Source organism: Bos javanicus, chromosome 21, assembly GCF_032452875.1.
Source record: "Bos javanicus breed banteng chromosome 21, ARS-OSU_banteng_1.0, whole genome shotgun sequence".
Taxonomy (NCBI): Eukaryota; Metazoa; Chordata; class Mammalia; order Artiodactyla; family Bovidae; genus Bos; species Bos javanicus.
Window position 1 is genome coordinate 19,024,737 of NC_083888.1, and position 27,771 is coordinate 19,052,507.

General features: G+C 47.7%; 2 protein-coding genes across 4 annotated transcripts in view; one reads left to right on the plus strand and one right to left on the minus strand.

Moving 5' to 3' along the window:
• Positions 1 to 11,093, minus strand: part of MRPL46 (mitochondrial ribosomal protein L46) — a 31,358-nt gene extending 20,265 nt beyond the window's left edge. Inside the window, exons 1-4 of one of the 2 annotated variants that reach the window (XM_061394357.1) lie at positions 10,819 to 11,075; positions 9,328 to 9,514; positions 8,184 to 8,357; positions 1,788 to 2,181 (exon numbers count right to left, since the gene is read on the minus strand). In XM_061394357.1, coding sequence (XP_061250341.1) covers positions 1,931 to 2,181; positions 8,184 to 8,357; positions 9,328 to 9,514; positions 10,819 to 11,040 — 834 coding nt within the window. In that variant the 5' untranslated portion in view covers positions 11,041 to 11,075 and the 3' untranslated portion in view covers positions 1,788 to 1,930. Of the gene's footprint in view, positions 1 to 1,787; positions 2,182 to 8,183; positions 8,358 to 9,327; positions 9,515 to 10,818 lie in introns of those variants that run through there. The other variant, XM_061394358.1, reaches the window with a different exon arrangement.
• Positions 11,094 to 11,102: 9 nt separating this feature from the next.
• MRPS11 (mitochondrial ribosomal protein S11) lies at positions 11,103 to 22,032 on the plus strand. 2 transcript variants are annotated; one of them, XM_061394360.1, is made up of 6 exons: positions 11,103 to 11,253; positions 11,384 to 11,509; positions 17,110 to 17,208; positions 19,324 to 19,453; positions 20,860 to 20,966; positions 21,636 to 21,726. In XM_061394360.1, the coding sequence occupies exons 1-5, from the start codon at positions 11,189 to 11,191 to the stop codon at positions 20,920 to 20,922; spliced, it is 483 nt and encodes a 160-aa protein (XP_061250344.1). In that variant the 5' UTR covers positions 11,103 to 11,188; the 3' UTR covers positions 20,923 to 20,966; positions 21,636 to 21,726. The 2 variants fall into 2 exon arrangements, with proteins under 2 accessions (XP_061250344.1, XP_061250343.1); XM_061394359.1 differs by having other exon boundaries at positions 11,106 to 11,253; positions 20,901 to 20,966; positions 21,636 to 22,032.
• The last annotated feature ends 5,739 nt before the right edge of the window (positions 22,033 to 27,771 follow it).

Consider the following 27,771-nt stretch of genomic DNA (forward strand, 5'->3'; position numbering starts at 1 on the left):
AATATAGTGTCAAAAACATTTGCATTCTGCAAAATCACACTCCCAAAATAGCAGGACTCGTGAGCTAAGGAGGTTGGGGAAGACCACACAAAATCTATAGAATTTTGTAGCCAGGGTGCTAACAAAGCAGAATCGAGTCCCATACCACGCTAACACCATTAAAGCCCCACTGCCATGTGCATTGGGCCCCTGCAGCCTCAAATCCTGACATTTCTTTCTTCTTCCCGAGACATACAGTAGCTTCTTTGGGATGGGGGGAGAGGGGGTGGGGAGGGTCCCAGCAGAAACTAGTTCCATCAAAATCAAAAATGTGACCCAGGATGGGGCCTTCGTCATCAACTGCATAAAACAAAGCAGGGTTGGGGGTGGAGGGGGAGGGTCTTCCTTCCCACCTTGTTTCCCCCAGATAGTCTCACAGAGTAGGAAAGCTCGTGGTATGTCTTGAAGCTACTAGACACTCCTTGTGATAAAGGAAGGCACTTCTATAAAATTCTTAGCTTTTGTCTTAAGGTATTCCACCCTGACCCTGATCACTTCAAAATACTGGGGAAAACCTCACAGGAACCGACCTATAATTTCAGGTTGACATGACACAGTTTCTCCCCTTACCAATTTTACAGATGCTGTTTCCCTTTAAAGAAACAACTCTGTAACAAAACAGCCCATCTTATGAATGGCCATTAAGATTGCGGGATCACCTCAAAAGCGTGGGATTTTTTTCCCCACACCAAGCAATTCTCAGACACCAGCTAGATGTCCAACAATTCAACTCAATTCTGACCCTATCTACCTGAAGAAAGCGGTGGATCCCACAGGCTAAGGGCTTCCATCCTACCAGACCCCTTCTCTCCCTCTTAGGTGTCAACTGCACCTGAGCACTTGGACTTCCAAGTGCTCACGTGTGCTTCTGACCCACTGGGTATAAACCAGAGGCTCCCAGGATCCCTCTTGTGTGCAGACTGCTAGAGGCCAGTCTGTTTAACCCAGAATGCCTTCTGAGAGGAAACCAGGAAGTCTAATAGGATCCAAGACTGCAGTCTTGTTCCTGGGACCACTATTCTGGGCAGAAACAAGCACGCTTGAGACCCTCCCTCCCCTCCTCTCATTTAGCAAATGTTCACTGAGTGCCCTCCATGTGCCAGGCACCAGGCCCAGTGGGGACCCAGGCAACATGGCGAGGGGTCCAGAGCCCCAGCCAAGAGGCAGGGGATAGGCAGTCTCCTCCTGCACCATCAGTGACCTGCAGCAACTCTCAGCCAGTCACACCTGACCAGAACTCCCACCCCCAAGATGGCAGGTAACAGGCTGACCCTGCTCACTTCACATGACTGTTTCAAAATACATAAGCAGCAATTCTATTGCTTAAATAGAAAATGCCTTTAAAAAAAAAAATGAAAAGAGGAAGGAAGGGAGGGGAGGGGGAAGGAAGCAAAGCAAACCGAAAACAAGGAAGGAATCGTTTCCTCGGCTAAATTGATACATTTTCATATCAAGTAGGAAGACAAATACAAAACAGAAAATGACTAAGAAACTACAAAGCACGAGGTGGTGTTTTTTTTTTCTTGGACCTAGAGGCTTTCACAGAAGCTCAAGGTTTTTAGAAAGTTGATTCACTTCCTTCTGCTCTTTCTTCCTGGGCGCACGAAGCCAGCTGATTCACTACGAAGCAATGCAATACTACTTAATCACGAGCTCGGGAGAAAAAGGATAAAACACCCTAAGAGATGGCTCTCTCTTCACAAGGAGAAGACAACAGTCCTCAAGGGATAAATCAACTGAGACCCACACAATGGTAAACCCATTTATTTCTCAGAACTTAGTTTGCTGCTTGATATTCCCGTAGAGATGAGAACACCGCACCACGTCCTTGAGGCCCGACCGCAGACCTGTCCGAGCACTGTCCACAGGCAGCTCATCCATCAGAGGTTCGTCAGAGGTGCAAGAGAAACCTCCTAACCTGGGCCAGGTATTTTGGCTTCAAATAGTCACCCAGTTCCTCCTTGCTGGCCCACACGTGACGGCCCTTCTCCACGGCCGGGGAAAAGTCTCCGGTTAGCAGCAGGGCTTTGAAGAAGAAGATCTTGGCCCCGAGGCTGCCCTCCGCCCGCACTGCCTGGGGGAACTTGAACTTGTAGTGGCCGCAGGGCGCATTTCCCAGGAACTTGGCTTCCAGGTTGTTTTCTGAGGAGGAGGGGAGCGGGGAACAGAAGTAGAAGATGAGGACACACCCACCTGTTTACCCTGGTGCCCGAAAGCATTGGGGGGGTCTCTGTGAGAGCTGCTTCTGGCCTGAGGGGAACGCCGTCCCGAGGATGAGGACTAGGGTCGGTCCTGAAGACCCTCATCTCCTTTCAAGCCAAAAGCTCCTGGCCCGTGGGTTCCAGATTCTCTGGGTGCATTCCTCATGCCAAGCTACTGCTCTCAGACTGAAGTCCACAAGGCAACCTAAACAGCCCTACCTGGGAGTCAGAGCACTGAGCTTCTAGACTCAGCCCGGTCACCAGCTGTTGACGAAGGACCGAGACACTTGTATCTGTAAAGCAAAGTTCATCAGCCCTTTTAAAGGGAATATCACATGGAAAGTATGGAAAGGTCCCAATTTGACTGCTGCAAGGTGAAAACCAAAGTTAAAAGGCAAAAACAGATGGAGGATCTCTGCAATCTATAACAATGGGTTAACAAGACCAACACAGCATTTCAAAGGACAAGGAAATAATGGATCAATTACTAAATGGAACCAGGAGAATGGGCTAGCGAAGAAATAAAACTGGATCACAACCTCACTCCTCATATCCAAACTGACACCCTACAGATCAAAGATCTAACACAAAGTTAAAATTTTCACAAAAGGTTTGTTCATTTTTGAGTGATGGTTTCATGGATGTTTAATATTTTCTGAGTTTTTCTGTATTTTAAAATTCTTCACTAAAGAAAAAAGAAACCATAAGAGTACTATTAAAAAAAAATGTGGGATACTTTCTGTATCATTTTTGAGAGGGGAAGTCCTAACCAAGACACAAAATGCAAAAAAGAATAGGCATATTTATTTACATAAAAGTTAAAATCCTTCTGCATAGAAAAATGAAGCATAAAAAAGTCACAGACATAATGACAAACTAGGAAAAATATTTTCGACACACTGAACAAAGGAGCATCTTAAGATAAAGTGTTAAATAGTACTTAGAAATCAGTGAGGAGAAAGCCAACAACTCTGAGAGAAAAACGAACCAAGCATGTGAACAAGTTCCCATGAAGATAAATTATCAATGAACTATAAACTCATAAAGACGCTCAACTCATTAATAACTCAATAAATACAAACTAAAACAACAAAGACATACCATTACTATTTAAGTTCAAAAACTTTGAGCAGTACACTGCTCGTCAAGGATAAAGGAAAACTGGGTTCTCTCAAATGTACGCGGTATATAATTAGTATAACTGCTCTACTTGGCAAGAGATATCAATTTTAATAATACAAACCCTTTGATCTAACAATTCTGCTTCTAGAATTTCACCCTCCTCAATATATTTGCCCATGTGAGCAAAGGAGTGTACACAGATGTTCACTGAAGCTTTTTTTTAATAAAAGTGACAGACTGGTTAAACAAACTGCAGGACATACAAATATGAAACATTACACTGGTGTTAAAAGTGTAAGATATGTCTTCACTTGCTGATACAGAGATATGCTTAAAAGCTGTGTATAAGAAAAGGAAAGTACGTAACCATGTGTATATACATATATGTACATGTTTAAGTACATGTTAAGCCCATTTCATGGAAAAAAGGAACAGATGAAATAAGTATGTGCTTGCAATTGCTAAAAGGATACACAAAAAAACTATTCATGGCGGTTGCCTCTAAGACGGGAAAATTACCTATTACTCTTACAGTTTTACATTTATCAGACACTGTGATACGTTTTCACCATATACAATGAATGGCTTTTGTCAATATTAAAAACAGTAACAACACTATCAGCATTAGATGAGGAATCCACGTATGATATGGGCTCACCTACGATATAAAATGTCAGCAGTGGGGATCTATGGGTGGTGGAATTACACTGGCGTGATTCTTTACACGTTACTGAATTTTCCACTTAAGTCAATGGATACATATTACTTTTCTATGACCTGGGGAAATGGATTAAATTAAATCAGAAAGGGGGAAAAAGATGGTTCATTATAAACATGAGCAAAGAATCTAAATAAGCGGTTCACGAAAAAAGAAGAACCAATAGCCACGTGAAAAATACGCAGAGATGGCCACTCTAACCAGTAGCCACTAACCCAAATAAACACATTACCTAACAAAAAAGAAAGGAGACCGCTAATCTAAAGATCTTTTTTTTTACTGACTGGACAGGGAAAAATTTTTAAAGTATGTTCTGCAGGGCACTTTGGTGGTACCTTAGCAAAATCTTAGATGTGTCCATCCTTGACCATGAATTTCACTTCTAGGAATACCATCTTGCAGAAATACCCGGGAAGTATGCCAAACAGAGGGAAAGGAACAGACTCTGACTTTTTTGTACTTATAAGCTGCCCGAGCTTTCCTTTGTCATTTTAATTATTTCATATTATTTATGATTTTAATGAATTTGAAATAAATCAACCTATTTCATTTTCTATGCACCTATAAGAAACCACTATATCTTTTCACTCTTCGTTATGGCAACAGGAATGTTCAAGGGAGGAAAGTGTGGTACCAAGAGGAGGGGAGCCCCTTTCCATGTGGTGCCCAGCAGGCGAAACTGAGCACTGTGAGTGAGCAGAAGAAAGCTGAGGATCTGAGCTCAACGATCCTGGGAAGAAACCCAGCCACCAACTTTTGCGTGATGGCTGAGGAAGCCTGGAGTGTAGCAAAGGCCCCTCCTGTTTTCCCATTTCATTCCACCATCTCACTCCCTCTCCTGCGGCCATACAGGCTGCTGGCGAGACAGGATCAAGGGGGCACACAGAGGCTGCTTATGTCTCATTAGCAGTACTCACGCTGGTGGCAGAGCCAGAACAGTAGTTGTGTGCTTACACTACCATATCATTTACTCATTAAACACTCAGCATTGGAAGAAAAGCTATGACAAACCTCGACAGCATATAAAAAAGCAGAGACATCACTTTGCCAACAAAGATCCGTCTAGTCAAAGCCATGGTTTTTCCAGTAGTCACGGATGGATGTGAGAGCTGGACCAGAAAGAAGGCTAAGCGCCGAAGAACTGATGCTTTTGAACTGTGGTGTTGGAGAAGACTCTTGAGAGTCCCTTGGACTGCAAGGAGATCAAATCAGTCAATCCTAAAGGAAATCAACCCTGAATATCCTTTGGAAGGACTGATGCTGAAGCTGAAGCTCCAATACTTTGGTCACCTGATGCAAAGAGCCGACTCACTGGAAAAAATCCTGATGCTGGCAAAGACTGAGGGCAAGAGGAAAAGGAGGCCACAGAGGATGAGATGGTTGGATGGGCCTACGGCCATACCACCCTAACGCGCCCAATCTCGTCTGATCTCGGAAGCATTTGGATGGGAGATGGTTGGATGGTATCACCAACTCAGTGGACATGAGTTTGAACAAACTCCGGGAGATGGTGAAGGACAGGGAAGCCTGGTGTACTGCAGTCCATGGAGTTGCAAAGAGTCAGACATGACTTAGCAAACGAACAACAGCAAACATTCAGCAAGTGCCTGCTCTGTGCCGGGTACTCTGCTGAGAACCAGGATGATGGAAAGGACAAAATCCTATCCGTATTTTCAGAATGCTAGCTGAGAAGAAATCGTCTGTTAATCAACAATTAAACAGCAATGGAATGAAGAGCATCTTCTTCCCTAGGACATAAGCCCCCAGGAGGCCCAGGTAGCGTCCTGTAGATCACTGTGACACCACTGCCTGGACAGTGACCAGCAACAAGTAGGCACAGAGAGAGTGTCTGCTGTATAACCTGAGTAAGGGCACTCTGTGAGTGTTACAGCAGCCTAGAGGGAGGAGTCGAGCTCTCTACCCAGAAGCTTTCACCACGGAAGGCAGAAGGGACGAGCTGAGTTTTTAAAACCGAGCAGTCAGACAAGGTAGAACCAAAGCTTTGTCTTGGACAGGCAGGCCCCAAAGCCGGGACACAAGAAATACCACATTATTCAAAAGCCTTGCTAGGTTTGAACTTAGAACATACATGAATGAGCAGCAAGACGGAAGACTGATGAGCTTGGGACCAGAGCAAAAAGTATGCGTAGGCCGTGCTCAGAATTCTGCTTTTATGGGAAACCTTTTAAGATTTCGAGCAGAGAAGTGACAAGGGATTTGTGTTTAAGAAGGCTTGTTCTGGCGGCACTGAAAACGACAACACAGAAGCAAGAACGGGGCTTGTGTGGTGTCTGCCTCAGTACTCCAGGGTGGCGGCTCTCAACCAGAGATCCACACCCCAGGTAATTTCCAGCAGTATTCAGTCATTTTTGGTTGTTACACTAGGGACAACCAAAGTGATGTTACTACAATCAAGCAGATAGAGGCCAGAGATGTTGCAGTAAATAACCTAGACAGAACCACAGAAGCCCCCACAAAGAATGATCCTGCCCCAAATTTCCAGAGTGCCAAGGCAAGGCTCAGAAACCCTGATCTAGTGGGAAGTGAAACGACTCCCTGAAGAGCTGCAGGCACAAAGACGGGACTATTTAGAACAGACCAGGTAGAACTCAGGAACTTAGCGGATGCCGGAATGAGGTCACAGATAACTCTGAGGTGTCTAGTTGGGTGAATGCGTCAAGTGGTGCTGCCAACAAGCAAGGCCACAGGGACAAAAAGAGAAGCAGGCTGAGGCTGGCAGGGGCATCAGTTCTGAATGGACTACATTTTAAAACCTCCACGGGGCAAGGAACAGCACAGGGATAGCACCTTCAACCTCTGTCCCCGAAGCGTGTTTCTGCAGGCCCCTAGATGTGTGAACTGTCCCCCACGCTGATGCTTTACGTTAAGCAAATGAACCTCTTTCAGAGAAAGTCTGGGCGTTTCTTGGTTGGCTGTCTCTGTGCTGGGCCCTGGGACAGAATCTAAATCACAGGTCTGTTAGGGACAACCCATATTGTCAAATGCTGAGCAATATGGAGTAAAAGATAATTACCAACCAAGGGATCTTCCTCAAAATGATACCAGATGGCCAAGGAATGAAAAATCTCATTTTTCAGTGAGACACCCAAAATTCAAAGTCAATTTGAGAAGGCAGTGGGTCCCCTAAAATCAGGTTCTGCAACACTTGTTCAGGATCTGAACTATGAGATGAGGAGAGAACTGAGTACGACAGACCATGCTCTAGATGTGACAGAATTAAAGAAATTCCACGTCCTCTAAATCCTTAGCACAAAAACGCTGCCTTAATAGGGGCGAGGGGAAAGGAGTGACTGTGTAAAACAGATCAGGAAAAGATTCATACTATGTGGAGGCACACACACACAAAATCCACTTCCTCAAGAATCCATAAATTATAAGAATCAAAAATGTAGGAAAGGAGAAAACCATATAACTAATCCTAATCAATTTTGTGACAGGAAATCACGAACAATGAGAAATGACACTTTGAGTGCCATAAAAACTGAAGCACATTTTACTGTAAGTGTTGATCACCAGACCCCGCTGGAACAAATAGCTTCACTGGTGCTCCGAGTGGAGGGGCAGAAATGCCACTGAAGGGAAGGCGAGTAGAACCTATTAAAGCAACAGGATCTCTCATAGCTATGATGACAAAATATTTTATGATACTGGGCCCCAAAGAAGATCGGGGCCACTTAAGCCAGAAAAAGTACTACAATCACCTATTTTTATAGATTGAAAAATTTTAAAGAATGCAAAACTGGAAACTGAAAGGTGAATGTTTTGTACTTTCTTGGGAAGACAGCTTTAGTGAGCAGAGGCTGAAACTCTCCATCCTTCAGGTAGGCTCCTCTGTCCATGGGATTCTTCAGGCAAGAATACTGGAGTGGGTTGCCATTCCCTTCTCCAAGGGATCTTCCCAACCCAGTAATCGAAGCCCAGGTCTCCTGAATTACAGGCAGAGTCTTTATCGCAAAGCCACCTGGGAAGCCCAAGTTTCCACTAGCCTACTATTAAAAGCCAGGCCCACAGTCAGCCTGCAAATCCTGAGGCTGAGTCTGGAGTGTGTCTTGCGGGATTTAGCAGTGAGGCAGAGGGCTCACCTGAGAGTGTGGCCAGGGTTCGTTCAGCTGTTTGGCGGAGGGTCTCCCCGGGTTGCCACTCGGCCTGGGGCAGCATCCAAACATCTTGGTCTCCAAGCTTGTCTTTGACCAGTAGAATAAGGTTCCTGTCAAGCTTCCGGTGCAGTGAGCTTCGGTCATTCTTTACGTCAGCGTCTGTATAGAAGAGATGGGGAGGGTCACAGGAGACAGGAGGAGCATGTTCTGCCAGAACCAAGAAGATTAGGGCTTTAGGATCCTCCTTTAAGGCAGGGCCACAATCTTTGCCCTCAAAGAACTTATAATCAAATTAGAACCCTGACCACATCTCTCTAACTCTGACCTCTCTCAGGATAGAGTCCCATAATCTTGAGGAAACTAAAATTTAACAAGAAGAAACCCAAAGCTGCACTCCTCCTCTGAAGAGCAGAACACAAAATACTTTGAGCCTTTGGAAAAGAAGCAATTCCCAGACACTACTAATTCTTTGGTTTTGACACTATTACTGACTTAACCAGGCTCTACTTCAGTTTTCACTGTGAAACAAGAATAAGAGAACTTAACCCCCTGCTTTGGGAGGGATTTCAGATAAAACACAGGAAACGAGTGGGAAAGGCTTAACTTCCCCTACTCTCAGTTCCAAACTAGGAGTTAAATCCAGATAACATTCCTGAGGCTTAACTGAGACACAGCTGTCCCAACACCCATGTGTACTCAGTCACTCAGTCCTGTCTGACTCTAGGCCACCCCAAGGACTGTAGGCCACCAGGCTCTTCTGTCCATGGAGTTTTCCAGGCAGGAATACTGAAGTGGGTTGCCATTTTCTTCTCCAGGGGATCTTCCGAACCCAGGGATCAAACCCACCTCTCCTGCAGCTCCTGCACTGGCAAGCAGATTCTTTACCACCGAGCCACCTGGAGAGTTCCCTCAATAACCATACATCCTACTCAAAAATAACACAGACTTTTAAAATATTATATTAGGATGGATGTGAAGAACTGTGAAAAGAATTGTTCTCCCATGTTAAAAAGTTTTATCACTTGAAATTATTATTTAAAACACAAAGCAGAGAATAAGCAATTATTCTTTATTTGCAAATCAGAATATCCACTCTCCTACCACTAACTGGCCTGAAGAGACCACAAACCTGTTATTCGAGCTCCAGGTTTGAACTGCAGGAATTTCTGCTCCCACATGTCTTCCAAGTCCTGCACCAGCAATATATTCTTCTCGTCTTCTTCTTCATAAAGGTCACTTTTTTTCTTTTCCAGTTGCTCAGCTTCATCCAAGGCACGAAGTTCATGGTCTGAATACAGGCTTCTCTCTATCTCCATCTGGGAAAATTAAAAGAGCAAAAATCTACCCCAAACTGGGAAAATTAAAAGAAAAGAAAAACAATAAAACACAGTTACAGTGCACTTGACAGATTCAGAAGTTTACCCCCAACATAACCAGACACATGATCAGAACACCACAAAGAAAACAGAGGAAAACTGCCCTGTGGACTTGAGCTGCATTTCCTGAAATATTAAAATGCGTTCAAACATCAAGACTGCCACAACCAAGAGAGGACTAGGACTGGCAGTGCCTGCCCACTCACCATCCTCCAGTCATGCCAGTCTTTGCCCAGAATCTCACTCTCCATGGACTATCCTGCCTCAGGCATTTTACAGATGCTATTCCTTCTTCTAGAATGTTTTCCCTCATGCTCTCCTGGGAGATTCCTACTCATCCTTCAGATCTCAATTTAAATATCACTTATTTTAAAAGATATTCCTTAACACCTTCCATTAAAATCAAATTAACATCCCTGTTAAACACTATTACAGTACCCTGTGTTTTCCTTTATTACACTCACCAGAGACTGCAATTCCATAACCATGTGGTTATTTGGTTATTGATTGACAGCCCCCTCCACCAAACTGAATCCCTCTGAGAACCAGGGTTATGTCTGTCTTATTCACCACCACATCCCTACCACCTAGCACAGTGTCTGCACAAAGTTTAAAAAGTGATGTTTAAACGTTTGCAGAGTAAGTTAACAAGCCAAATAAAAGGCACAGAAAGGAAGCTTGTATCTCTCAGTAGCTAAGACAAAAACGCCTCAGGTTCTAGGTAGACATAGTATCTTTAATCACTACCTGTGGGGATTTAGGACCTTCGTTGCCAATACACCGTTTTTGTCCATGTTTCTTCACTTGCCCCTCACATAAACAGACTCTATCACAGACATCTTACGGATGTGCCCTTTGCCTTTTCTTTACGCTCATCACATGACAAAGCCATTTTCCTCTCCAAACTGTCAACCACCTATGATGGGGACTGAATCCGTCTAGTTCACCATCGCACCCCTGTGTGTCGGAAAAAAAGAAGAGCCTCTCCAGAGAGCTGCCGAAGGTAACGACAGAGAAGATCAATGAAAACGACGTGCCTCTTACTGAACGCGTACAATGTACCGCAGGAACCCAGAAGGTACGTACCATTTTGCAGGAAAGCATACCGAAGCTCAGAGAAGCGAAGTGACTTGCCCAAAGTCACACAAGCTAATCAGTGGTGGGGTCAGGATTAAACCCAAGCCAGCGTACCTCTACTGCGTCCCCAAATGCACCTAGAAGCCACAACCCGCACCTCAACCCACCTGCTGTAGCAGGGCTGCCATCTCTTCCTGCATCGGGGTCAACTGCTTCGAGACCAGCGGTGGCCGCTGCAGGCACAGCGCACCCAACAGGCGCCATGGAGATGCGCTATTCGACGGTGCAGCCGCAAGGGTCAAGCTACGAGAACCCAGACTCCAGGGGCTCTCGAACCGCCGCCAGCACCTTGCCAGCCCTAACACAGTGCGCCTTGTGGGCGCCGCCATCTTTCAAACTTCCCACAACGCTCCGCGGTTCCCGGCGCGGTCCTGGGCCAATCCTATGTTCCCACAAGGCAGCGCGGGAGCAGCATGACGGGAAGAACTAAGTCCCGCGGTCGCCGCGGATGGGAGCTGACTGAAGTCAACTTAAGTCATGCAGGTTGTAAGAAACGCTGGGTCCTGGCTCTTGCGGTCATGGGCTTGGCCGCCGACGACCAGGTAAGATGGTTACTCATTCCGAGCGTACAGTCAATGCGCTCCTGCCCGTGTCCCATCAGCCACTTGGACTCCTAGAGTCCAGTTAGGACTCGCTTAGGTCTGGACCTCCCTGAGCTTTCTTTCTCCGCAGGGTCGTGGCCGGAGTGCCGGCCCCCACCATCCACATGAGCGCCCAACAGATGCAAGACGCAGCGGCCAAGGAGGAGGTTGAGAAGGCGGAGACTCCGGCTCCAGCTCCGAGCCGCAGCAGCTTCAGGTAAGGGCCACTTAGGTCCAGCCCTCTGGCGAGTAGCACCACCTTCCAGGGTCAGAACACCAGTGAATTCCCAGCTCTTTGTCACTGTGGAACCTTATGCAGATTAACCTTAGAGCCTCAGCTTTTTCCTCTTAAAGTGGAAAGAATACTGGAAAAGGTTGTAAGGATCAGTGAACTTTTGATGAATGAGTGGATGTCGAAGGTGTATAATAAATATCACCACTTTTGTTTCCCTCATGGGATCAGAGTCTCCGATACAAAATGGGCGGAAGGGGTAGTAAGGTAAAGGTCGTTATGCGTTTTTTAGAGTTGGTCTAAGGTCCAGGGTGGTTTTTGTACTCAGCTTCAGCCAGCAACTGGCATCTTGCTTCCTGCCAGGGACACTGCCTCTGTGTGCTAGTTGTACTTCACATGCATTTAGCAGACATTTACTAAGAACCTGCTTGGTTCTGAGGGTACAAATGCAATCATTCCTTCGCACAAGTAGTTCACAGTCAACCAGGAAAGACAAACATGCACACGTCTTCACCGTTAACTGATCAGTAGTTTACTGGAGGTAAGAGCTGGTTGCTTTGAAGTATGAAAGAATGAGTGTCTAACTTCTGAGGAAATCAGACAAGAGTGCCAGGAAAATAATGTGATGCTAAGAGCTGAATTGAATGGGAGCTCAGCTGGAAAAGATGAAAGGTCATTTTATGCAAAGTTAACAGTCTGTGTAAGGCACGTGGTATGAATGTTGTGTAGTCAAGTGTGTGTGTGTGTGTGTGTGTGTGTGTGTGTGTGCGTGTGAGTGAGATGGTAGATGAGGCCAGCAGGGTGAGAAGGAATCAGAATGCTAAGAGCCTTATCTGTAGATAACAAGCAGTCTAAAACCATTGGCCTAAACAACTGGAAGGTATTCCCTGGTAGCTCAGATGGTTAAGTGTCTGCCTGCAACGCGGAAGACCCAGGTTCGATCCCTGGGTCAGGAATATCCCCTGGAGAAGGAAATGGCAACCCACTCCAGTGCTCTTGCCTGGAAAATCCTATGGACAGAGGAGCCTGGTAGGCTGCCATCCATGGGGTCACAAAGAGTCGGACACGACTGAGCGACTTCACTTAAACAACTGGAAAGATAGAGTTGTCATTAATCTGTAGGAGCTTGGATTTGTATGTTTAAGTTTGAGATATTTGATTAACATCCAAGTGGAGATACAATATTGGCTATTAGAGATGAAGTTCAAGGGATAGATGTGAGTCAGACATAGACATTTGGAAGACTCATCACACAGATGATGTTTAAAACTACAAGATACAGTGGGGCTTTTATCCACTCCCCACTGTGGGCAGTGGGGAGCTGCCAAAGGAATTGAAGCGAAGATTCTGTTGTGGTCACTCAACAATGTCAGACACTGTTCAGGGTGTTGGGGACACATCAGTGACCAAACACACAAAAATCCCCGCTCTGGTGAAACTTAAATTTGAGGGGATAGGGGACAGTAAATAGAAAATAAGAAAAAGAAGTATGACAGATTATAAGAGTGTGTCTAGTGTCTGAGCAAGTCTCACTCCACTGCAAGAAGGCCGCAGTGGAGTGAGAAGTAAAAATGAATGGTGAGAAGAAGAGGGTGAGGGGTGCGTCAGGCATGCAGGGCTACATCCTGTTGTCCCCTGTGGGCCATTGTGAGGAGACAACCTCACCTTATTCTGAGAGAAAAGGGAAGTCACTGGAGAATTCTAAGTGGAGGGTTGACATGCTCATGCTTACATTTTAAAGGATTCTTTTGGCCACTGCGTTGATATTAAACTGTAGGAGAGCAAGGATGGAAGATGGGAGAAGTCTCCTAAGCAATCAGAAGACTAATGAGATATCTCAGTGAGAAGCGATGCTGGCAGGGACCAGAGTGGCAGCTGTAGAGATAGTATAAATGGTCAGACAGATGCACTTAGAAGGTGGAACCAACAGAATTTGTTAATGTAAGGTATGAGCAAAGGAGAGAACTGAAGGGACATTCTAAAATTTTTGGCCTAAACAACTAGAAAGATAGAGTTGTCGTGAAGATGGGGAAGACTGCAGGAGCTTGAATTGTAGATTTGAGATGTTTAATTAACATCCAAGTGGGGATACAATATTAGCAATTAGAAATGGAATTCAGGGCACAGATCTGAGGTAGACATACACATTTGGAAAACAATCCATAGATGATTTCTTTTTCCCTCACACGGCTTTTGAGATTTTAGTTCCCCAATTAGGGATTGAACTCAGGGCCCCTGGCAATGAGAGTACCAAGGAATTCCCTAGATGATGTCTAAAATCATAAGATACAAGATCATCAAGAGAGAAAGGGAAGGTAAAGTGAAGGAGAGGTCTAAGGACTGAACCCTGGAGCCTCTGGCTTTTAGAGATTTGGGGAATCAGCAGAAGAGAAAGAAGGACCCTCCAGAGAGGTACTAAAAAAAACCTGGAGAGACTTTTTTTTTTCCTGTGATTCAAAAGTAGATTAGCTTTATCACATGCTACTAATATGATTGACTAGTCCATAGACTGATAACAGAACTGCTCGTAGGGCTTAATACTGTGAATTTGTGGTGACCTTGACTAGGGCACGTTTGGTGGAGTATGAAGGGCTAAGGTTTGAATGGTGTGGGTTCAGGGAGAATAGAAGACAGGAAGAAGCAGCAGGTATGGTCAGTCCTTTAAGGGGGATAGAGAAACGGGCAGGAGCTCAAGGAGGCTTTGGCATCCAGAGGCTTCTGTTTGGTTTTAGACTGGGGAAATGACTGCATGTTTTGCCGATGGGAATGATGCGGTGGAGAGGGGGAAGAATGCAGATGATGGAGCAGGAACGTTGCCGGAGTGCTGTCCTTGAGGGGCAGACACGCAGGTGGAATGTCATCACGGGAGACAAGGCAGAGACTGGGGGCACAGCTGTTCAGCAGTGGGAGCTGAAGGAAAACCTGATTGCTTCTATTTCTTTGTGAAGGTCATCAGCTGGCAGCAAGGAAGCAGGAAGGAGTTGAAGGTCTGAGGGGACAAAAGAAAGTACAAACTAGCCATCCAGGACAGTGAATGGGCAATTAAGCAGGGGATGCGCTGTGTGATTGCCAGCTGTACTGAGGGCCCACTTGATGCTGGAAGTCATTAAAGTAAACCAGCAGTTCCCAGCCTGGGGCCACTGTGTCTCCAAGGAGACTTGTAGCAACGTCTGAAGACATTTTTGATTGTCACAGCTTAAGGGTCAGTACCTAGTTAGGTAGAGGCCAGGCTGCTGTTAAGCACCCACAGTGCTCAGGACAGCCCCCCTGCCAAAGAATCCCCCTGCCCAAAATATCAGTGGCACCGAGGTCAAGAAACCATGACATGGAGAGAGGACGGTAGGCACTCCTGTGTATTTTCCTCTGGCCACCTGTGCCTCCTATTTTCAGTCCTCGTCAGCCGTTTGAAAGACATGCTGTGTGTGCAGACGTGCTTTGAGGATGGGTGTGAAGAGCCAGCAGAGCAGCACCAGAAAGCTTTGTCTTTCCCTTTCCTGGGCTGCCTTGGGGTGAACCACTTGTTCACTGGACGTGGGAAGCTTAAAAGCTTGATCTTGTCTGCACCCTCAGTTAAATGATTCAAGCTCCGGATCCTTTCTAGTTGGAAAATCTTGCCCTATTAAAGGCACAATGCTGGCATGTTCAGACTTCAGAAGGCTTAAGTGTTTGACCTGCAAGTCCATAGAAGAAATTATTAATGGGGAACTTATAAGGTTTTAAACATTAATGTCATCTCAGAGCCTCATACTCTGTCCAAGGAAATCTCAAGGACAGAGGAGCCTGGCAGGCTATAGTCCGTGGGGTCGCAAAGAGTCCGACACGACTGAGCGACTGACTAAATAACAACAGAGCCTCCTTCACAGTCAGTCTCAGCGTGTAGCCGATAAGCTGGCAACCTGCCGAGATGCTAAATCATCTCTAAGATCAGGCAGAGCAGGAAGGAATACACTTGTAATTCCTGAATACCCAACAGTGTTACAGTTTTGTTTTGTTAAATATCTCCAGGAAAGCCAGTAGACAGGATGGTGATCAGATAATAGTATTCTCTGGATCAGAGCCCACCGTAGTTCAGGTGGCTGAGCAGGTACAAACACGGATCTGATCTGTGCACGCAGGCAGGGTGCAGCAGCAGGTTTGCTTGAGTCTGGAATTTAAAAACACAGGTGGTGAGCAAAACTCTGAACCAAGGTAAAGCCCCTTAGCCCAAGGCCTGGCTTCCCTGTTCCCCTATCAGTACTGTTTCTCGACCTGAAAATGAAGAGTCCTGAGCAAGAGATAGCCAGAGGACAGAGCAGACTGGCGGGTGGCGGGCAGGGGGGTCTTCAACTCAGCAGTGTCTGGACCAGTGTGGTGAACCCCTGAGTTCACATCTGACTCACCTGGGCTACTTCAGAAATGGATTCTTAGGTCCCATCCAGAAATCTAGGGCAGAGTGGAAGCATCAGAGTCACATGGTCCTGCCATTCAGCCAGCCTGATATCCACTGATCTTGGTAGGGGCTGGCAAGTTGGCCTCTACCCACCCACCTGTGGCCAGTTGAGTGATTTTTATAAATAGAACTTTATTGGAACATAGTCACACCTATTAACTCACTGTTGTCTGGGCTGTTTCTGCACCTCAGTGGCAAAGTTGTGTAGTTGCAACAGAAGCATCATGGCCAGCAAAGCCTAAAATATTTACTCTCTGGCCCTTTACAGAAAAAATGTGCAGGCCTCCACTCTAGGGGATATTGGATTTTTTTTTTTAAACAACAATGATCTTTATAAGTATTACTGTAAGTTTATTTTGTCTTTGTTTTTAACAAAGATAGTCGAGGTATCTGTGGTTGATACAGCAAGAAATAGAGGTTTGACTTAATTTTTTAAATAATTTTATTTATTTATTTTATTACTTATTTTTGACTATACTGGGTCTTTGTTGCTACATAGGCTTTTCTCTCGTTGCAGCCAGTGGGAGCTACTCTCTAGGTGTCGTGTGTAGGCTGCTTGTTGCAGTGGTTTCTCTTGTTGTGGAGCACGGGCTCGAGGGTGTTCAGGCTTCTGTAGTTGCGGCTCCTGGGCTCTAGAGCACAGGCTCAATAGTTGTGGCGCATGGGTTTAGTTGCCCCGAGACATGTGGGATCCTCCCAGATCAGAGATCAAACCTGTGTCTCCTGCATTGGCAGGCAGATTCTTCACCACTGAGTTACAGGGAAGCGCATGTTTTATTTAATTGCAGAAAGAATAGTATATAGAGGACAGAAAAGAGTGATCTGATTATACTAGAAGAGATAAGGGAGGATGGGGATTATGGATTAAGTTCTCTTTCCAGCAGAAAGTCATTAGCTGTGTCCAGAGTCAGCAACTCGGGGAAACAGCCACTGGAGGACCGTGTTCACATATACCGTGTTCTGGCAGCACCAGAAGTGTTGGGGGCAGCAACCTCAGCAGCGGGTCGGGGCAGAGGGCTGCTGTCTTTTGTTACCAGTTTGTTTATGCTGTTGGCTTTTTTTCAACTACGTGGTTGTTTTTTGGGTTTTTTTGTTTTTTTTAATTGAAAAACAAATATCAGAACAACTTTACCTAAAATTTTTCTTCTAATTGCAGCATTTACCCTCCAATTCCAGGACAGGAAAGCTCTCTGAGGTGGGCAGGAAAGAAATTCGAGGAGATCCCAATCGCACATATTAAAGCATCCTACAACAAGTAAGTGGGGAAGGGACTCCTGGGCAGGGCTGGGGGGGAGGCTTCTTTCCCCTGCAGGGGGGCGAGCAAGTCACATGGGCCCCGGTGCACAGCACCCCACCAAGTATTCCTTCTTGTTTGGGGAAATCTCCTCTCTTTTTATAAAGTTGATTCAGAATAAATGGAACTGTGAACTGGGTGCCCGTATCATATTGTTAAAGATTCCTTTGCTATCCTTGGGAATTGTATTTTCTGGTTCTGCTCCAGAGCTAGAGTATATTTTAGGGCCAAAAGGTCTTCCTGTGAAAGTGTAGTTGTTAAGTGTTGGTACTGGGGATGGATGATTAATAAATGAGGGAGATTATTTCAGAATATAGGGTTTACTAACAAACTAAGCAAAGGGAAACCTCCAAATAAGGGTCAACTTAAAGTACTTGCCCTTGGTCCACTGTGAACCAGGTCTCTGCCTTTGTGGGGCTGAGCGAGGTTGGAGGATTCGCATTCTGTGTGGCTTTCAGATGGTGCCGGGGAAGTTCCCAACTGTGTGTTGGCAGCGGAAAGCTTGCTGACATCAGTGACATCCTCACAGACCAGCCCGCACTTAGAGATGGGGTTGGTATTTGGTCAGCAGTGGCCTGCGAAGCAACTTAGAGAACAGTACAAAAGACGGTGGATGGTCAGGGCTAGAGGTGAGGTGCCAGGCAAGGTGCCGTAGGACACGTTTCAGCTGTCATCTTACAAGCCCAGAGTCAGAGCCCCTGGGTGTCCCTCTCTTCTCAGGCTGATAACGGTATAGGCTAGCTCTCTTTGTGTCTTTGCTTTTTTAAAGAGGCCTACTCTGTAGAACTCTGTTGAGGTTATCTCAGGGACAAGCAATCCTCTTGTGCTTCTGTTTGGTGTAGAAGACCCAAGAAGCCGTGGGAGGGAAATGGCAGCCGTAGCCAGGCCCGCAGCAGCTGGCCCCAGCCCAGGGCTCGTTCCAACAGGTCACCTTATAACCACCCTCCACTTCCCCTGCTTGTGAGTTCTCGAGGGCTTTTCAGCCCATGAGACCGGGTGGTGATTAAGGGGGGAGTGGAAAGCAAATCTAGGGATTTATGGAAGTTATTCTTAGTTTTAATTTAACTTGTTGAAGACTACTTATGTTTTAGAGATATATACTGAAATACAGATGAAATGATGGGTCTAAGATTTGCTTCAGAATAATCCCTTAGTAGAGAGTAGAGGAGAGTAGAAGAAACAAAGTTTATAGATGAAACCAGATTGGATATTAGTTACTAATTGTTGAAGCTGAATGGTGAGCCCAGGGGAGTTCAGACTTTATTGTATCCGCTTTTGAGTATATTTGAAACTTTAACAATGAAAAGTCATTAAAAATTACGTGACGAAAAGTCATTAAAAATTACGCGATGTGAAAATTCAGTTTATTGGGGAGGTGGGGGGCTGGAGAATGCCAAAAAAGATTTTGAATCTACTTTAAACATTGTCTGCAGGGAAGATGTGAGGGGGAAAATACGCCACCCCTCCTGTGGATGACACTCAGCGCCCTCAGATCATAGCCTTGGTGTAGCAGCTGAGGCTGCTACAACAAAGTACCAGACTGGGTGGCTGAAACAGCAGACGTTTATTTCCACAGTCTGGAGGCCGCAGGTCAGAGATCAGCATGACAGCAGGGTCAGGTTCTAGCAAGAGCTCTTCCATGCTGCAGGTGGCTAGCTTCTCCTCATGTCCTCACATGGTGGAAGAGACTGCTGAGGCCTCTGGGGTCCCTCTGACAGGCCATTGATATTCGCAAGGGCTCCACCCTTATGACCTCATCGCCTCCCAAAGGCCCCACCTCCCAGAGCCATCACATTAGGGGTTCGAATTTCAGCATGAATCTAGGTGGGGGGACACAGACTTTCCATGTATAATAGCTTCTTGTAGAGTTTGCGACTTGTCAGTTTTCAGAGGTTTAGGGGTTGATTCTGACCTTTTCTGACGCCTCCTACCAGAGTTCAAAATCTGATAACCTCAGGGTGGAAGCAGCTAAATGGTGTTTTCCTTGCCTCACTGGGGCTTGTCTGGGCATAGGTTGGTGCTCTCTCACTCCCCTGAACAGACATCATATTCTGTACACCTCCCCTCCGTCCCCAGCACACAGATCCACGTGGTCTCGGCCGCTCACCAGCCCCTTGCCCGCGCCTCCTGTGGCACAGAGGGGTTTCGGAATGCCAAGAAGGGCACGGGCATCGCAGCACAGACAGCAGGCATAGCTGCCGCGGCGGTAGGTGTCTGTGTGTGTGTGTGTGTGTGCGTGCGTGTGTGTTCTTTCCGGCTCCCTCTGTGCTGGGCTCCGCTTTCTGCACGGCTGATCACCGGGAGGAGGATTGTCCTTGCACTAGCCCTTCAGAAGCACGAGTTTGCCAACTCGTGTCGGGTCCCCTAACGTGAGGGTAGCTAGAAGGAGCAGGGGCCAGGTGCTGAAGTCTCACAAGGCCTCCTGGATTTAAAGACCAGAGGGCTGGGTGGGGTGGGGTTGTGGTGAGAGTCCACCTGGAGAAGGTGTGGTGTGGTGAGGACGCTTCTGCAGTACTGGACTGAGCATGAACTGCTGCAGATCTTTCTAGAAGCAAATTGGCAGTGTGCTGCTGTTAGTGTGTATTTATGGAGTATCTACTATGCAAGCTTCCCTTATGGCTCAGCAGTAAAAAAATCCACCTGCAAATGCAGGAGACTCAGGAGATACGAGTTCAGTCCCTCGGTGGGGAAGATCCCCTGGAGAAGGGCATGGCTACCCACTCCAGTATTCTTGCCTGGGAAATCCCATGGACAGAGGAGCCTGGCGGGCTACAGTCTGTGTGGTAGCACAGAGTCGGACACAACTGAGCAGGGCAGAGCATATCTACTACACACCAGATACTTTATGTTCATTATCTTGAATCCTCTAAGACCCTCAGTATTACCCACGTTTTTAAGAGTCAGTTGGGATTCAGAGTGTGTCGCTTGCTCAGAGCCGTGCAGCCGGTCAGGTTCCCTGAACTAACCGCCCAGGTCTGGGCCCAGAGTCTGTACACTGGCTGCTGCGACACAGGCTCCACAAAGGTTCACACTGCCAAACCCAGCGTGTCCCCTGAAGGAGACCCTGACCCTCAAATGAAGCTCCATGCCCCGAAATACTGACAGCACTGTATTAGTGACCATCAAAATGCCACCAACGGCCACTAAATGAACACGTTATATACACTTAGAAAATAATGTCAGTGTTAACTAACGGTGGCTTCCGCATGGTGGGTTGAGTGACTTCTGTGAGTTTTCCAGACTTTCTGTAATAAACCGCCTTTATAATCAAGAAAGAAAGCTTTCAACTGTAATGAAAGATTTAAAATGATCAAAAAATACGCTCTAAGAGAGTACTGAGGCTCAGCCAGGAGTCCAGGGATTGTTATGGTCTGAAATTCTGCATTTATCCAGAGAACAATCTGAGCAATATTTTGAAGTATCCACTAGGTGGCAGTGCCGTCCCGGGCGGAAAGGGCCCCCAGCTGACTGCACTAGTCTGTCCTGCACCGTAGCCGTCAGCCCTCGGCTTCCTTCCCTGTCCTCTCCTGTTTGCCTGTGTGGGTGCCTGTCCCCTGGAGCTCATAACCCTGTCACTCCAGTGGGTGGTAGCAAGGGCTGGGGTTGTTGCAGTTCTTTCCCAGGAGCACTAACCACTTGCTGCTCCTCGCCAGAAAGCTACAGGGAAAGGCGTGACCCACATCCGAGTTGTGGTCAAAGGCCTGGGGCCCGGGCGCTTGGTAAGTGACCTCGCTTCTTCACAGTCCAGCCTGTGCGCTTCGTCCTTCAGTTAGTGAGAGAAGTAGGGGTAGGGGCAGAGGAGGGACTGGACTTCCCTGATGGCTTGAAGTTTGTCTCCGTTGCTTCTGATCCACTGAACCTCTCCAGGCCAGCCCTGATCACGTAGTTTCAGTTTCCCAGACGCTTACTGAGTGCCTGCTGGGGACAGGAAGGGGTTCCCTGGGGCCTGTCACAAATGAGTGCCTCGGGACAGACTCGTGGGTGCAGCGGGGAAGCTTGTACCCCGGGTGCTGGGAGCCCCTTGGGTGTGATCACCAAAGTGTCCCCATAGAGGTGACATTTCTACTGATTTCTCAAGAATGACGAGGGACTAGCCAGGTGTGTTTATGAGTTTGGGGGTGAGGGACTCATTCCAGGCAGAGGGAACTACAAAAGCAATGCTTAAGACGTGTCGAGGTTTACAGTAGTCTTTGTCTTTAAGTTGTAAAGGGCAGGGTGGGGCGTGGCAGGTGGGACCCGATGTGGGCAGCACTGAGGGCCTGGGGGAGGGGTTGGGAGGAGGGGATTGGATTGCCGGCGCAACCCCTCATCCCTGTCCGAGCCCTGTCTGGACACCAGGGCATCGTCTCTGGTCCGTGCCATCAGCCTGTTCCTCCTGCCCCTTCCAGTCTGCCATCAAGGGCCTGACCATGGGGGGCCTGGAAGTGATCTCAATCACAGACAACACCCCCATCCCACACAACGGCTGCCGCCCCAGGAAGGCGCGAAGGCTGTGAGGGCCAGGAAGCCTACACCTGACACCATCTGCCTCCAGCTGGGCCTCGTGGAAAATGCACTGTCCAGCCTCTCCAGGCAGGGCTCACTGAGACCCTGAGACAGTAAGGGAGAGCTTCACCTCCTGACTCGGTGGCCTCTGCTTGTTCCTCTGACTGGAGAGCGGCGTGGCTAGAAGTGAGGCCGTGCCTCTCTTGGACACAAGGGGAGTTAAAGGGCAGCTTGACCCAGACTCCCAGCAGTAAATGCTGTTTCTCTTCTGAAAAAATAAAATTATTTCCACCATCTATAGTAATTTGTGAGTTTTTGGTTAATTTTTTTGCTTCCAGCATTGCAGACCTAAATCTCCCTGCAGTTCCTAAAAACAAGACTGTGAATTGAGGTGAGACCCTCAGTAGAAGGAGTCAGATGTAAATATGGGCAACTGAGCACCAGACACCGTCCCCCTTGGCTTCAAGTATTTCCTCTTTAGCCCCTAAACCAAGGTTTCAGAGCTCTTTAGCAACTTTGCTTATTAACTTGTAATTTGACCCCAAATTGAGAGGTTTTTGCCCCCTACCTCTGGAGTATTCTGATGGTAGGTTTCACTGTTAATGGAAACGTCTAAAGTTAGCCCTAACAATACAAGAGAATTGCCCTGGGATCGGGATTTAAGCGTGAACCATCACCTCTGCTAAATGGTCTGTGGTTACCTAAATGGGAAGGAGATCCAATAAAAGAGGGAATATATATAGGCAATTCACTTTTCTGAACAGCAGAAACCAACACAGTATTATAAAGCAACTGTACTCCAATACAAATTTTAAAAATAAAGATGTCAACCCTTACGTGTAAAAAAAAAAAAAAAAACCAGCGTGAACCATCAGAGATTCCCCACAATCAAGGCATCCTTCCGCATTCCATGGGCGTCAGCAGTCCGAACACCCAAGATTGTGTGGCCCTGAAGGAGGGAAGGGAGAGTGGTATAAAACAGGAATTAGTGTGGATGGTGGGATGGGCAAGCACAGAGCCCAGACAGAAGTGCAGGAAAGGGAGTCCCCACCCAGGTAAGCTCAGCCGGCCCTACCAGGTAGCACTGCCTGCTCAGCCTGGGCTCTGGGGTCACTGGATGCTACACAGAAGCCACAGATGGGGGCTCCAGGGGCCCAGCCGGAGAGACCCCTCCTTCCTCAGACAGAGGACCAAGGATGAAAGCATCACAGGAGATGAAAAGGTGTATGACCCTCAGAGGTGAGTCTACAGGAAGGGCCTGCTGACCTCTGACAGGTTTCACGTGGGCCCAGCCAGCCAAGTGCTGCGATTTGCCTGAGCTCCGTGTAGTAAGTCCACAAACGCCCTCAAATAGGAAAGCTGCTGTGCTGTACAGGCTAGAGAAGGGAGAAAGACCATGATCTAGATGTGAATTTAGAAGGAAAGTGTCTCCCTGCTGCCTTCTCCATCCTGAGAAGGACCTATGAAGGATAACTTGTGACCAATGACTAAGGAACCCAACTGAAGGTTTCTGGTGGTAAAGCCACTGCCGTAGGGAGTTAACACTTTTCACCATAAAACTGCATGTAAACACGATGCTTAAAAAACACAGGGCTCATGAGGGCCTGGAGCAGTTAATCAGAGCAAGAGGCAGATGGTTCAAAAGAGGGGCTTACTGGTGGCTCAGATGGACCTGGGTTCAACCCCTGGGTCAGGAAGATATCCTGGAGAAGAAAAGGACAATCCACTGCAGTATTCTTGCCTGGAGAATTCCATGAACAGAGGAGCTGGTGGGCTGCAGTCTACGGGTTCGTGAAGAGTCAGGCACAACTGAGCAACTAACAATTTCACTTTACAGAAGTGCCAACAGGGTCAGGATAAGCACGTTGGAGCCCTTGAGGACCAGCAGGGGCAGGAGAAGGACCCGTCCCCCGAGCCTGGCCAAAGCTCCAGTCACAGGAACGCAGCCTCTGCCAAAACTTCGGCCCCTCAGAGGCAGAGTGAAGAAACACCCTGACTGCTCCAGCCTCTGACCACCCAACATCCCCAAGGGCTGAATCCAACAAGAACCAGAACACACGGCAGTTTCTGGTCCATCCTTGGAGGGCATGCCTCCGAGGGAGCAGGTGTGGAACCGCTCGGGAGGGGCATGTGAAGAGGAAGCACAGGTGGTCTCCATCATTCCAGAAGTGAAATCCTCCTTAACGCTGTAGTTTTAGGAAGTGTTATTCCCAAGAGGGCTTTGAAAAGGACGATACTAAGAGTGCCTACAAGTAGCACGCTGGGGACCTTAAAGGATCACTGGTCTTAGACCAGAAACAGCGGAGGCCTAGGAGCCAGCTGGGGTGGCGCTGCTGTCAGGGTGCCCTGGAAGATGACACAGCTTTACTGCTGGGAGCCCCAGGGCCCTGCTGGGTCCAGGCTCTAAGAAGCCAGTGAATGTGTGCTTTCTTAGACTATGCATCAGAGAAGGCAATGGCACCCCACTCCAGTACTCTTGCCTGGAAAATCCCATGGATGGAGGAGCCTGGTAGGCTGCAGTCCATGGGGTCGCTAAGAGTCGTACACTACTGAGTGACTTCACTTTCACTTTTTCACTTTCATGCATTGGAGAAGGAAATGGCAACCCACTCCAGTGTTCTTGCCTGGAGAATCCCAGGGACGGGGAGCCTGGTGGGCTGACGTCTATGGGGTTGCACAGAGTCAGACACTACTGAAGCGACTTAGCAGCAGCAGCAGACTGTGCATGAGTTCAGTCATGTCCAATTCTGTGCGACCCCGTAGACTGTAGCCCGCCAGGCTCCTCTGTCCATGGGGATTCTCCAGGCAAGAATAGTGGAGTGGGTTCCCATGCCCTCTTCCAGGGGATCTTCCTGACCCAGGGGTCAAACCCACATCTCTTATGTCTCCTACATTGGTAAGTGGGTTCTTTACCACTAGCATCACCTGGGAAGCCCCTCTTAGACTATCACCTCTTAATCATGGGGTCTTGGCCTCAGAGAGTGGCTCCTCCTCAGGGGGAACTAAGGCATCTTCACTGACCACTTAAGGCTTTATTGTTCACCCAAAATGCCGGGCTGCCTTGTCCCCGCTGGCACAAGCCCTTCTCTGAAGCCAGCCTGCCAGGCCTGAGACACAGGTGGCCATGTGCTTGCACTTCCCCTGGGCAAAGAAGACAGAGCCCGGCCCTGGGTCCTGAGTGTTTGCACAAGCAGTGTTGGCATCAGCACGTGTGACACACTTCCTTGTTTCCTGGCAGCAGGGCCTCCGGTTATTGCTATGAATTTGTCTGCAGCTCAAAGCTGGTGGCCTGGGACTGGCTACATGAAGAAAGCCTCTCCTCCCCTCTCCCCTCACTTCTCCTCTCCTCTGCAGGCGAAAAGGCAAATGTAGTTTCTTTCAGCATAGATGCAGTGTTTTCTCTCCTTTCAGTCAAGGTCAGTCACTGACACTGAGCTGTACCGTCACCATCAAAATAAGCCTGTTTAACACTCAAGTGATCAAACCAGTCAATCCTAGAGGAAATCAGTCCTGAATATTCACTGGAAGGACTGATGCTGCTGAAGCTGAAGCTCCAATACTTTGGCCACCTGATGGGAAGAGCCAACTCATTGGAAAAGACCCTGATGCTGGGAATGATTGAGGGCAGGAGGAGAAGGGAGCAACAGAGGATGAAATGGCTGGATGGACACGAGTTTGAGCAATTCCAGGAAATGATGAAGGTCAGGGAAGTCTGGCATGCTGCAGTCCATGGGGTCGCAGAGAGTCAGACACGACTGAGTGACTGAATAACAACAAAACTCAGGTACCTGGATGCTCGCAGAATATAACCAGGCACTTTAGGAGAAACCACTTTCCAATCACCTCTGCCTGCAGCCTGACTCTGATGTGTCCATTTGTAAAAAATGCGTGTACGCCTTCCCCTGGCTTCCTTTGTTCTTTCCTTTTCCTACTCTGGATAGACCCATTGCTTTTCTGGTTTTGGTATTTTAATATAATTGCTTTGCAATGTTGTGTTCATTTCTGCTGTACAACATCATGAATCAGCCCCATGTGTACATATATCCCCTCCTTCTCGAGCCCCACCTCCATCCTGCCCTTCCAGGTCATCACAGAGCATGGAGCTTAGCCCGCTGTGTTCCACAGCAGCTTCCAACGAGCTATGTTTTACACGTGGTAGTGTACATATGTCAGTGCTCCTCTGTGCCTGGAATTCACAGTTCCACTGAGGTATTTCCCTCAGTGGAGCAGTATAGTCCCGGCTCATGGACGTGCCCTGGGACCACAGGGCCAGCACAGCACCCCCAGCACCTCCAGGACACGCCGTCACTTTCAGTGTGGCCAGCATGACCATGTGCGAGGAGCTGAGAGTTCAGTTTTATTCCATTCAAATTAATTGGAATGTATTGGGTTGGCCAAAAAGTTCGTTTGGGGTTTTTTCCGTGACATGCCATAGAAAGAGCAGAACATACTTTTTGGCCAACCCAATAAATACTTGAGGCCGTTGGCTACCATAGTGGACGGTGCGGCTGAGACGGGCTTCCATGTGGGTGCGCGTAGGCAGAGATGCATGCTCACTGACGCACTGAGTAATGGAAGGAGACTGGAACCTAAATGCCCATCAACAGAGGCTAAAGAAATTACAGTCCATCCGTATAACAGCATGTTAGCCCTGAAACAAGCCAAGATGTATCTGCTAAGTGAAAAAGCAGAGGTTGTGGGTGGGACGGGCAGGAGAGTATGTGGAGGACAGTCATGCATTGTTGTAGAAAAGGGCAGGATTTGTATACATAAATGCATATGCATTGAGTTATCTGGAAAGACATACTCCAAATGGTAACATTCTCTCCAGGGAGAGAAATGATGTGACTGGGAAACAGGAAGACTTTTTACCTTTTCCACCTTCAGAAGAAGGTGCCATGTACAGCTGACCTTGAACACCAGGCCTAGGGGCACCCACCTTCCACGCACTTGGAGATCCACACAAAACATCACAATGACCCTCTGGATCCACTGTTCCATATCCACGGATTCAACCTTGGACATCGTAGTACTGAAAGGATTTAGTGGAAAAACAAAAACTCCACGTATAAGTGAACCCTCAAAGATCAAACCTGTGTTCTTCAAGGGTCAGCCGTCCATGTTGTTGCTTATTCAGATTATAAATAATGAACTGACTAAAATAAAATAGAAATAGCTGATTTATAAGAAACATGTAGAAATTGCAGAGTCAGGCGCTATGTCAATTACCTGAAGTGTGCAGATCACATTTTTTAATAGACGTTTTGACACACTCAGACCTGTAACACCCCCCACCCTGCAGCTGGCCCAGTATTTGGGGGAGGTCTTCCGACCTGGCTCTGCAATTTGTTCTGGTAATCAATCTGGCTTCTCCCCTCTGCCTGCCCAAGTTCAAATTAAATTGTGCACATGCCCTGCAATTCAGCCTAACAAGTCTGGCCAAAAAAGTCAGAACAGCAGTGTCATTACTGCTTGGCTGGAAGGTGGGGGCAGACAGAGCTCAGCACCCCGTTTCCATAGCGCCCTGAGGCAGCTTAACCACCTCGGATTTGTGTAATCCCCTTGGACCCAAAGCAAATGTCAACTGAGGGGCAGTGTGGTGTCATGGGGGGCCCTGGCTGGCAGGACACTTGTCTCAACCCAGCTGGAATACTGACTCAGCAGGCTGTCAGCCACATCCCCTCCCCAAGATGGACCTCAGTTTCCCTCTGAGGACCAAGAGGCAGTTGATGGATGGGACATGGCACCTGGGAGCCACGGCTCCTCCATGGCGGGGAGGACAGCCTCGGATCAGATGTACTAGCCCACACTGGGTAGAGGGAAGCTGCAGGGCTGCGACACAGACCTACTGGCTGCCCCGGAAACGCCCTTGGCTCTTCTGGCCTTGCATTTCCCCCCAGGGCTCCCAGCCGCCCGGTCCTGCCAGCCTGCTTGCAGTGGAGAGGGCTGGGGCTTTGGAGACAGCCAGCCCTGGCTGGAACCCTGGCTCAGCATCAGTCTGACCCTCAGTTATTCCACCTGCATGTGGCAGTTAGGTGC